General features: G+C 42.8%; 1 protein-coding gene across 4 annotated transcripts in view; it reads left to right on the top strand.

Annotated features, from left to right (window-relative positions):
• SLC8A3 (solute carrier family 8 member A3) overlaps nt 1-12,917 on the top strand; it is a 332,512-nt gene that overhangs the window by 279,967 nt on the left and 39,628 nt on the right. For 2 of the 4 annotated variants that reach the window (XM_066608407.1, XM_066608409.1), the window contains exon 3: nt 2,230-2,333. The exons of the other annotated variants lie outside the window; for them this stretch is intronic. In XM_066608407.1, the coding sequence (XP_066464504.1) occupies nt 2,230-2,333 (104 nt within the window). The remainder of the gene's footprint in view (nt 1-2,229; nt 2,334-12,917) is intronic. 4 annotated transcript variants of the gene reach the window in all.

The following is a 12,917-nucleotide window of genomic DNA, read 5'->3' on the forward strand; positions in this document are numbered from 1 at the left end:
CGTTTTTACAGACTCCTGTGTGAGAGCAGCCTCAGGGTATGTAAGTAAACCCAGAAAAACACTGGGGGAGTGTCACGCTTGATATCAATGAATAGATAAAATCATGACTAGAAATATGCCGGGCCTATATTCCCGATCGGAGGGCCTCCCACTGAGATATGACTGAAATGAGGGACACTTAATAAATATCTCTATATTACAGAGAGCATAACAACTTCATGATATTCCTACACTGGTTGGATTCAAACCTAGCAGTCTGGTTCGGTAACCCAACAATAAAAAGTAAGGAAAAAAAGTTAAAATGGGTTGTCTCATCAGACAACTCCTTCTCCCCAAAAACAGCCAGTTTTGTCAGGGAAAGGCCCGGCCAGTTAGGCATTTTCCCTAAATCAGCTATTGCACGGGAAATATATTATAGGCAGCCATTAAGATGAATAGTCTTTAGAGATGAGCGAACGTACTCGGTAAGGCCGATTTCGCAATCGAGCACTGTGATTTTCGAGTACTTCACTACTCGGGTGAAAAGTACTCGGGGGCGCTGTGGGGCGGGGCGTGGCGCGGTGGAGCGGGGGTAGCAGCGCGGAACAGGTGGGAGCTCTCTCTCTCTCCCTCTCCCCCCCCCACTCCCCTCTGCAACCCCCCGCTCACCCACAGCGCCCCCGAGTACTTTTCACCCGAGTAGTGAAGTACTCGAAAATCGCGGTGCTCGATTGCGAAATCGGCCTTACCGACTACGTTCGCTCATCTCTAATAGTCTTTCATGTAGTAAAAAGGGTGGCCCAAATCTGGCCGAATTGGAACGGTTCTCTGTCCTGGAGGGGTTCCAACCTTGTGTTGAGACAAGACCTTTAATATATAGTTGAGTATCTTTGTGCCTACATCATGGAACCTAAAAAACAGCTGCTTTGATAGAAGCATAAGACAACGGACTTGTAATGCCCCAATCGCAAAGCTTGCTGTGTGGGTCTGTTCTGCATCTATATTTATATGTAGGCACACAAGATTTTGTTTCTTTTTTTTCTCAAGGAATCTATATATATTTTTGTGGATTTGAAAGGAAATAAAGAATCTGATATCAATGGGAACAAATCCTTTCTGTTACACTCCCGTTTCCGACTACCAAGGTGGGCATCTGGCTTGGCTGCACCGACGGCAGCCAGAGAATCAGCTGATTGGCAGGGATCCCGATGGCCGAACCCTGGCCAATCAACTATTGATTGTCTATCCTGAGGATAGGTGATTAATAATAAATGCCCTGTAAACCTCTTTAAGAAAATTACAAGTTGAACAGGCCATATCATCATTGTTTTTTCCCAATATGGACTTTTATAAAAGTCAGAACTGATGACTGAAAGCCTAACCTTCCTTGACAACGAGCAAATCTGGTCCACATTCCCAGGACAGAGGATGCCCCACGTGTGGTTAAATGCTATTAGAGCGAACAAGAGATACAAAAACAACATATAGTATTTGTTGCCTTATCTGCCATGTACGGAAACTGTTTGATATGCCATAAGAGTTTATAGTGAACCGATAGCCGCTGCTGTCATCCTCTGCTAAACTTCAAGGTCTATCACATGGCTGGGCTTGCTGCTGTCTCAGTATTGGGGCCCCCAATATAGAAGTGGTACATTGGCTATATTGTATAGATAAAAAGAATCATTGACGTTTGGTCTTGTCGAGGAACGTATGACGAACCTCTTACACACACAAACTTTACGTCAGTGTTGCCTAGTAACCAAAGCTGGTATCGGATTGTTGCTATAGGTAACACTGCTGATTTAGTTTAAATGAATGATTTCTATTATTGTTTTCTTTACTGCAGTTTATGATATTTCTCCTTCTGCTGTAAGAAGGAATCTATTATGTTCCGGTGGGTTTTTTTCAGTATCATCAATAATTTGACTTTTCTGCAATTTATAGTTTGGATGGAAATGTTTAATTAAACTTCTGAGTTCTGTATGTCAAACAGAGGATAAATTGTCATACATGCAACTCTGTAAATATGTGGAAATGTTTTAACTTTAGTATGTTCAGTCATCAATATATATAAACCAAGCATTTGGCAAACTGCGGCTCTTGGCCTCTGCTGTGCTGCCATCCTACTTACTAAAGCTGAAGGGCCACAGGTTGTCAAAGCAATTTACCAGCAGCTAAGAGGGTGTCAACAAGGGAGAAAATTCTGATACTGTTCCTCTATATACCATTCTTTCTCTTATGTCCCAACAGGAAAACGATAAGGGTAAAAATAATAGATGAGGAGGAATACGAAAGGCAAGAAAGTTTCTTCATTGCACTTGGTGAACCGAAATGGATGAAACGCGGAATATCAGGTGTGAGCCAGTTACTACCACCCCCACCTAAAAATAAACCAATAACCAATTTTTTTTCTTTTTATCTTTCCCTTTCTACCTACTTTTTATGTTATCTCAATCAAGTAATCCCATCTTCCTCTCCTGTGTATTCCCGCTCTCACCATTTTTCGGTCATCTACACCTTAGTTCATTTCGTTCCTTCTTGCTTTTTTTGGCATCATCATCTTTTAATCCAATTAATTTATGCAGATCCTTTCCTATTCATCTATGCTGTAACTGTTGTACTGCACAACAGATCACATCAATGAGATAATGTGGTGCATGGCTTTCAGGTGCTACGTAGTTGCTTTCTATGCTCTCTGGTTTACTTTGCCATCAAAGACGTCAGTTCCAATTATGGAACATTCTGTACAGAACTGGAGTGGGTTGAGGAGAATGTGTAATGTAGGGAACTATATATAGTAAACTCGACTGAGGTTGTTAGATCTTCCTGCAGTTCCTAATGGAAAGAAATCCTGACATATACATATTAACAGTCGACATATTTAAGATAGAAGGGAATTTTCCTCAGTTTTAAAGGTAAAAGGATTGCCCACAGATATTCATATTTTCTATTGGGGTACACAGATGTGAAAGACATAGGTTTCCCACTCAGGACCTGCCTCTCTTAGGCTCCGTCCATGTCGTTATAGCACTACATTCAAGATATGTGCAATGAAAGCTTCCTGAGACAGTGACATATGTTGCAGCCTGCAGATGGAGGTATACGTGGGGATATACATCTGATGTATAGCTTCTACAGAACAAAAAAAATGTGGACAAAGCCTTAGCCAGAATCCCACTACTAACTGGACTTCTCCTCTGGAGTCAATTTATTACATGAATATCTATAGATATGTTCATAGGTGCCAGCATAATCTTCTAGCTCCTTTTCGGAAGGGGGGTTGTCTTTGCTGGACAACCCTTTCAGGCTCCACCTTCGATTAGCAGTAACTTGTCCACAAGAGTAAAATTGAACTTACTTTTTTTCTGTATAAAAAAAGGAACAGTGGGGCACATGAACTAGTACTGTCTAAATCTACCCTGTTTCCCCGAAAATAAGACGCCTCTTATATTAATTTTTGCTCCCAAATATGCGCTACGTCTTATATTCAGGGGGTGTCTTATTTTGCCGCGGCAAATCCGTCTGTGGCCGCTAATCCCTCAATTGGCCAGCTTTGTGGACGAAATTTCTCAGAAATCTCGTCCACATGGGACAGCAAATCTGTCACGGCAAAGCTGGGAGAAGCTGGTATTGTGGTGCGAATTCACAGGCCACAGAAACGAAAAAGCGTGCAGCCAGGTCGCTTCAAAACAAGCAGCTGAGTGCTTTGGGTTTTGAAGCAGCGCTTTCCCGGTGGAAATCTCGCTGTTTATCGCCGTGGCCAAACTGCGAGATTTCCGCTGGAAATACGCTCTGTGAGAACCCAGCCTTAAGAATCACACACAGGTTGCCTGACTCACACAGAGAGCCATAAAAAAATAAGGGCTGTAAAGTAACGTACCTGTCTGCAGACAGAAGTTCCTGTACCACTTGTAAGCAGGGATGGTATTGCAGCTTCTGGCCACCAGGGGGATCTCAGCACAGCAGACATGTACAGCAAGAACAGAACGTACAGTATGGACTTTTCCAGCCAGCAAGGGGAGCTCACAACAGCACACTCGTACAGCACAGCAGGGACAGGATAACAGCAGACTGTCTGCAGATCTACCTATACATCTGGAGGTAGGAGACAACGGGGATGGCAGCAGGGTACAGGCCTCTTGACCTACCTGCACACTTTACTATGCCTTACTATCGGGGGGTGCCTTATATCTGCGACTTCTGCAAATTTCAGGGGGTGCCTTATTTTCGGGGAAACACGGTAGTTTCACATCGCATCGCTCATGCGATGTCTCCGCAGATGTGAGGCTTTTTTGTGTCTAAAACGCCTCCCATCACATAAGGTAAAGTAGCGATACTACGGCATGGCAAGTATTTCCCTTTTTTTTTTTAATGTGAAACCTCGCATCGCCTTCATGTGCGGATTGCACGCTGCACGATGTGTTTTCCAGCCCCATTGAAGACAATGGGCACTGTATTCTGACAGAACGCCCAAAGATAGGAGATGCAGCGATTTTTTTTCCACACTGTGATGCAGGGGAAAAAAAAAAAATCGCTCATGAATAAGTCCCAATTTTAAAAAATAGGGTTCATATTCATGCAAGATTTATGTGTCTCGCAATGCACAAATCTTGCACGATTTTCTCAGCTGTGTGAAAGCAGCCTCAAAGTCAGACCGTGCAAACTAGCAGTTTTAAAATGTGTCAGATTCATCAAAGCGCAGTGTGTTGGATGTTAAACTTTGAATTTTAAGATTGTCTAGTCTAAAGGCCCATTTATACACAAAGATGATCGCTCAAAAGATGGCTTTTGAGTGATCATTTTGCATAAACTACTAATTGTTACTAATGCCTATTAGTACCAATTACTAGCATGTGAGCCACCTGGAGCTGTATTCAGGGAACAGACCACCCGTTCTCATAATTCTTTTGCTTTGTTCTGCCTGTGGGGCTGACAGCTGAGACAATGCAATCAGCTGTTATCAGCTCCCCCCATCCCTGGTAGAACACAGCATGTGGTCCTGCTTATCAGCTCTTCTGCTGAACAACAGATTTCAGGCAGAACTGAATTCCATCATTCAGCAGAAAACTAAAAGGTGGGCACATTTAGACACAACGATTATCGCTCAAAAGATGGCTTTTGAACGAATTTCGAGCGATAATCGTTGCGTCTAAATGGGCCTTTATTTTATACTAGCTATTAGTTGGCTTAATTTATGACATAATTTTGGTGCGATTGAGGTCCCACCCTTTTCACAAAGCTGCACCACTTTTTCAGGCAAGGAAATAATGTCCAAAAGTGTCTAAACACATGTAATAAGTGTGGTGCAAAGCCTGTAAAACAATTTTCTGGCTCATTCTGTGTCTGAAAACTGGTGCATTTTGAATAGTAAATCTGCCCCATTGTCTTAAAAAATTTGCTACCTGCAAACGGGCAACAAGATACTGTTTGTTGGTCTGTTATGCTTAATTTGTAGGACTATTTAGTACCGTAACTTGAGATCCCAGGGATCTAATTTGCTGATCAACGATGCGTTTACAGAAATACAATACCAAAATTCACAAAAAATCTGCACCGTTGGTGCGAATTTTAACGCTGATCTGCAGTAGACTTCACAGCTTCAATTCAAAGGGTGAAATATTCTGCAGATCCGCATCATGTGGTGTGGATTTTATGACTCGTTTGGTTTGGACCCGCACCAAAATTTGCTAAGTGTGAACCTATCCTAAAAGGTTTTTTTTTCCAGGGCAACAATATTGATGGACGATCCTTACAATATGGCAACAAGATCAGTGGGGTCTGTCTCCCTGCACCCTTGCCAATGACTATTGGCATGCCCCTTAATTGTTTACCGGGCACAGCTCTGTAGCCAGATTTTGTAGGAAGCCACCAGAGGTTTATCTCACATCGCTGCAGATTTATTACATTGGTCATGGATATACAGCACGGCCTAGTCATTTGTACTGAACTACTATTTGTTTTTTTTTGTTGTATTTCAGGTCTTACATTTTCATAGTTTGTGCAATCATTTTTGAACTGTTTAGTATGTGTTTTAGTGTGGTTTCACACGGGCAAGAAAATCGTGCGATTTTTCACCTGATGTGAGAGTCGGTAAAAAAGCAGAATATGCAGCCAATGATTTACAATGGTTTGCTTTCCATTAGGATTTTTTAACTCATGCAATGTTGAGTAAAAAAAAAAAAAAAAATCGCAGCATGTCCTGTCTTTCTGCGTTTTGCCTTTTTTAATCTTGCATGTTTCCCTGTGGAGCCGCCTTTTTATCGCATTGCAACAAACTTGCGTTGTGATGCGATTTTAACATTAGAAAGTCCTATTGACTTTCGTATTAGTAAAACGTACGATTTTCTCATGTGACATTAACGTGGGCGCAATGCGAGATTATTCTAGAAAAAGCATTGCTGATGCTTAAAAATCGTAGGAGCAAAGAAGTGATTTTGCTGTGATTTTCTCGTGGCAAAATTGCAACCGCCCATGTGAAACTAGCCTTTGTATGTTCTTAAGCCACATGAAAATTAAATGTCCCAGAATTGGATGTCTTACTTAATTAACCGCAGTGTTAACCAGAGAATGTTCCATTCACTGATAGCAAGCAGAGATCGTAGTGAGAATTTGAAACACTATTTTTAAAACTGGTATAACTTAGCATCAGGCCAATTTCCCACGAGTGTATCTGTAATACGGACAAGTGACCTGGCTCCTCCGGAGGCCCAAACTCAGATTCCTACAATACTCAGAGTTTGGGTCAGGAGACTAGTAGTTGGGCCAGGATACTCGGCTGTGTTACAGGCGCATAGGTGCACCCATAGCATGCTCATGTGAAACTGGCTTAATAGAAAGTTCTACCACTTTGTAAAATATCGATTAAGCCTTATTTACACATGACCAAACACTTTTGAAAGTAAGAAGTCGTAGAAAAATGTTGTGACCAAGCAACTGTTTATCCATCCTCAAACTGGCTTCTATATTTGTCATATAGCTATGGCACCCATACCATGCACACACTGCCCACAGGTAAGATTGGATAAAAGCCTGGGCAAACAAAGGCCAATAAATACAATGAACTACATGCTATAATAAGACATACTCAGCCTAGTCTAAAATTCTAGGGTACCATGTCACTTTTTGGCAGCTCCATACTCCACTGTAAGCAGTTTCTAGAACATCAGCAATGGGGAGTGTGTAATAGAAAATGTCACTGGGACCCTACTCCTTGGTGGGACCTAGTCTTCTTTGCTATACAAAATTAATGTAGAAGATGACGAAGCGTAAATCATCATACTACCTACAAAGCAATGCAATCATGCAGTACATAGCCATCTTATATATTAATACTTGATTTTTAGAGATCCTAGAGATCATAAGTGGAAAAGTCAGAAACAGTAGATTGCGCTAACTTGACTATTTTGGTTGTTCAACTTGACTATTTTGGTTGTTCCCCTTCACTGCCAATGGGACTTATCGATTGCTTTTATGTTCCCATTCATCTCTATGATGAGAGTCAGCGCCTGCTTATTCTGCACTGTGGCTGAGAATGGGCATTTGGGGTCCTACATTCTCAGCTGTGGGTATCACAGAGCTCAGATCCCTATCTAACTTTTATAACTTGGTTGATTGATCGTTTCAGGTTCGGCAGTGGAGCTAGGCATAGTTTTAACACTGATTCCATCAAGCTGTTTCTGTGCTAGCACTTATAGATTCTCTTCAGCAGTCAGTAGTGATGAGCAAACTTTTCAAAAGTTTGCTACAGCCCAAATAATTTCAGAAGTTTACAAAACCCCCTAAAACTGGTGTATAGCACCCCTAGACAGTGTTGTACACTAGTGTTCAGGACTAGTGTTGAGTGCACTGAACCAGTAGAACCCTGTTTCGGGTAGAACTTTACAAAAAGTTCAGTTTGGCAAGATTTTAGCAAAGTTCAATCCAAAACAGGGTTTTGCTGGTTCAGTTCACTGAACACTAGCAGTCGGCATAATTTCTCTTGCAATCAAGAGGCCAACGATGGAGGGGGTAATATGTAATAAGTACATGATGGGCTAGCCTAAGCCTGCAAATGTAATCCACTATACTTTATAGTGTATGCTCTCCTGACCTGGGGACATCCCATTAGCACATCATTACTCTTTGCCCTGTACAAAGTTACACTAAAGGGGCTACTGTATATACAATAAAATCGCTGATGAAAATTCACTGTGCTCGTCTCTGGAAGCCACGCGCAGCAGGGAGCAACCTTCCTGATAGATCTCTCATGCTGACTGCATATTTAGAACAGCATGCTTGCATGACATATAGAAAATGCATCTTTTTGTATTTCCTGAAATCCCTGGAGCTTCTAAACTGAAAATTTCCTGCTGGAAAGAGGGAGTCCCAGCATGTTGAGAGATTTTTTTCACCTTTCTGCTCTTATTTTCTTTTCTTTCAGAACACGCAGCATTTGATTTATTCAATAAATACAAGTCCACTGTTTTACAGTCTTGACACACGCAGGGCCATTGTTAAGAGTCACTACCAAAGTTGCCAGCACCCTCTAGCGTCCATTGTGTGCGAAGCAGACAAAAGGCAACGTCCCCATTCTGGAACCGTAAACTGTGTGTAGTTATATTTAGCAAAAGTTAAAAAGGCGCTCCATAGTGCAGAGGGCCCCAAACATTCAATAAAGGTTTAAGAAAAGTGGTACCACAGCTTGTGTAGTGACCCAACGACATAAAAGGGCTAAATACGCTCCGGCATCAGCCAGAACCCACAGAACAATGGGGAGTCCAAGCAGGAAATTCTAGAAGAGAATAGTGATCCAGGCGCGCTAAAGAGGAGGACCAGTCAATCAGTAGATCAGCAACACTTTATGGAAGCTGGGTGTATATAGATTGTGAGCCCCAATGGGGACAGAACCCAATATAAAGTAATGCATATTATGCAACATTTTTCATGTGCTATATAAATAAAGGTGATTGGTGTTAAGAGAACTTTTGAAAAGTTCAATCTAGCCAGTTCGTCAAATTTCAGCAAAAGGTTTGGTTCGAAAATGTTCATACTGAACCTTCACCAGTACCCCTGGAATAAGTGAATAATATTGGTGGCGGTACTGTGGCTCAGTGGCTAGCACTGCTTTCTTGCAATTCTGGAATCCTAAATTCAAAACATCAAGGACAACATCTGCATGGAGTTTGTATGTTCTCCCTGTGGTTGGCCTCATGTCCACAGGTGGGTCGGATTCCCACCCTGCCCGCGACAAGAGGATATTACTTACCCGTCCAGATCCTCTGCGTGGCTGTGTGGGTCTTCCATCCTTTCCAATGTGGATGTGGGTGAGCACGACACCGCACATGCGCAATGGAGGTTTTCTTTTTTTTTTTTAAAATCTCCTCCTTTCCCGCAGGATCCACAGCCCGTCTGCAGTGTGGGCTGCGGGTGTGCTGCCGATTGGACGGCTTCCATTGACTTTAATGGAAGCTGTCCATGCAGGACCTACAGCAAAATATAGCGGGCTGCGATTTGTTTTCTGGACCAAAAGATCCACAGATCGAATCCCCATGCTTAAATTCAGCTGCAGGCGCCCTTGATTGTCTATGGGCGGCTTGAACTGCGGATCATCTGCGTGGACTCTGCAATTCAATTCCACCTGAGGACATTGGGCCTTTGTTTATTTTTATTCCTCATTACAATCACCTTTATTTATATAGCACATACATTTATTGAAGAGGAGGAGGAAGGAAAAGCATAGAGGCTCAATGGTTAGTAATGTTGCCTTGTAGTGCTGGGGTCATAGGTTCAAATCTGATCAAAGACAACATCTGCAGAACCCAAACTGCCCAAGGTTCGGGTTCATTGCTAACAGAACCTTAAATGTAAAGTTTGACCTGAAACTGGGTTTGAGTGGTTAGGTTTGCTAAATACTAAAGGTGATTATCCTCCAGTGTGCCTCAAAAGTACCCTTGACACCACTAACTGGTTTATTGAGTAGAGGGAAACTATCATATTTGGCTTGCCTCTTTGTGCACCCAATTCGAGCCTCAGGCCCTTTAGAAAGTTCGATTTACATTTACCTTACTTTAGTGCATACCTGAGCTTTCAGCCAGTTCTCCTCACCCTTTCATTTGCTGTTCTTTGCACCGTTTCATGTCTGTAAATTCCAGGTGGTCTTCCACATTTTTTTTTGTTGCTCTGCTGTTTGCTATCCACTTTCACAAATATAAGTCTTAGGCCTCTTTCACACAGGCAAAAGCGATATTGCTGCGAGAAAATTGCAGCGATATCGCAGCTGTATTCTTGCGATTTCTGTGCAATATTTCTGCTTTTTCTCGTGGTGATATCACAATTTTGTAGCGCTCTTTTGCCAGGATTTTCGGGGGAGCTTGAAATATAAGCCTTACCTGAAAAATAACCCTTAGCTGCATAAAAAAAAAAAAAAAAGACATTACCTAACAGGAGCTGTCTGCCCTTCCGCACTTCTCCACCGGCAGATCCGCCGCAATTATTTGCAGTCCTTAGCCGCCACTTCCTGATTAGGAGGTTCATAAATCCCGCCTCCAGTGCGATGGCTGCATTGAGTGGCTGAGCCGTGGCGCTATTGAACTAATCAGAGCCAGCACTTCCTGGAGGCAGGATTTATGAACCTCCTAACCAGGAAGCGGCGGAACTGCCAGAGGAGAAGAGCAGCAGAGCAGACAGCGATTGTTAGGTAACGTACTAGTAATTATTAGGAAATTATAGTACAAGTTCTTCTAGTGGCGCAATGCTGTGCTATATGGTACATCCATTATGATCCCCACACATCCCACAGGGGTCTACTACATCCATCCTGACCCCACACATCTCACACACAGCTTTACTTCATCCATCCTGACCCCACACATAACACACACAGCTGTACTTCATCCATCCTGACCCCACACATCACACACATAGCTGTACTACATGCATCCTGATTCCCAGACATCACACAGCTGTACTACATCCATGTTCATGCGCAGACATCACACACACATACAGCTCTACCACATCCATTCTGATTCCCACACATGACACAAACAGCTATACTACATCCATTCTGATTACCACACATGGCACAAGCAGCTCTACTACATCCATGCTGATTCCCATACATCACACACAGCTCTACTTCACCCATGCTGATTCCCACACATCAAACACAGCTCTTTTTCATCCATGCTGATTCCCACACATCACACACAACTCTACTACACGCATCCTGATTCCCAAAACATTACACACACAGCTCTACTACATCCATGCTGATGGCCAGACATTACACACACAGATCTACTACATGCATGCTGATCCAACACATAACCAGCTCTACTACATCCATCCTGATTCCCACACATTACACACACGGCTCTTCTACATTTATCCTGATCCCACACATTACACACAGCTCTACTACATCCATCCTGACCCCACACATTACACACACAGCTATACTACATCCATCCGAACCCCACACATTACACACACAGCACATTACATACACAGCTCTACTACACCCATCCTGCTTCCCACGCACATCACATTACACACACACAACTCCGCTACATTCATCCTGACCCCACACATTACACATACAACACATTACACACACAGCTTTACTACATGCATGCTGATCCAACACATCTCTACTACATACACCTTGATACCCATACATTACACACACAGCTCTGCTACATGCATCTTGACCCCACACATTACACATACAACTTTACTACATGTATGCTGATCCAACACATTACACAGCTCTACTACATCCATCTTGGTTCCCACACATTACACACACAGCTCTGATACATGAATCCTAATTCACACACATCACACACACACAGCTCTACTACATACACCTTGATACCCACACATTACACACACAGCTCTGCTACATGCATCCTGATTTACACACACAGCTGTGGTACATCAATGCTGATTTCTAGACCTGATTTCCATCACCTCAACAGACTCATGCACACAGTGATCAGCCCCTGGTCATGTGATCCCTGACTCCACCCCCACAGGTGATCGCATGACGGTGACATCATCACGGGTCCTGGTGGCTGCTGTTGGCTTATCCAGTATACAGAACTTTCTATTAAACTGCACAATGGCTACTCACACAGTAGTGATGTCACCGCAGGTCCTACATTCATCCCAATTCACAAACACACATCACACACACAGCTCTACTACATCAATCCTGATTCCCACACATTACATACACAGCTGTACTACATTCATCTGAACTCCGCACATTACACAAACAGCACATTACATATACAGCTTTGCTATATCCATCCTGCCTCCTACACAAATCACACACACAGCACATTACACACACATACAACTCTGCTACATCCATCCTGACCCCACACATTACACACACAGCTCTACTACATCCATCCTGATTCACACACACAGCTTTACTACATCCATCCTGATTCACACACACTACACACACAGCTCTACTACACCCATCCTGATTCACACACATTACACACACAGAACATTACACATATAGCTCTGCTACATGCATCCTGATTCACACACATTACACACACAGAACATTACACATATAGCTCTGCTACATGCATCCTGATTCACACACATTACACACACAGCTTTACTACATTCATCCTGACCCCACACATCACACACACAGCTCTACTACATCCATCTTAATTCCCACACATCCACACACAGCCCTACTACATCCATCTTAATTCCCACACATCCACACACAGCCCTACTACATGCATGCTGATCCAACACATTACACACACAGCTTTTCTACATTCTTCCTGACCCCACACATTACACACAGCTCTACTACATCCATCCTGACCCCACACATTACACACACCGCTATACTACATCCAGCCGAATCTCACACATTACACACACAGCACATTACATATACAGCTCTACTACATCCATCCTGA

This window comes from Eleutherodactylus coqui, chromosome 6 (assembly GCF_035609145.1).
Source record: "Eleutherodactylus coqui strain aEleCoq1 chromosome 6, aEleCoq1.hap1, whole genome shotgun sequence".
Lineage (NCBI taxonomy): Eukaryota > Metazoa > Chordata > Amphibia > Anura > Eleutherodactylidae > Eleutherodactylus > Eleutherodactylus coqui.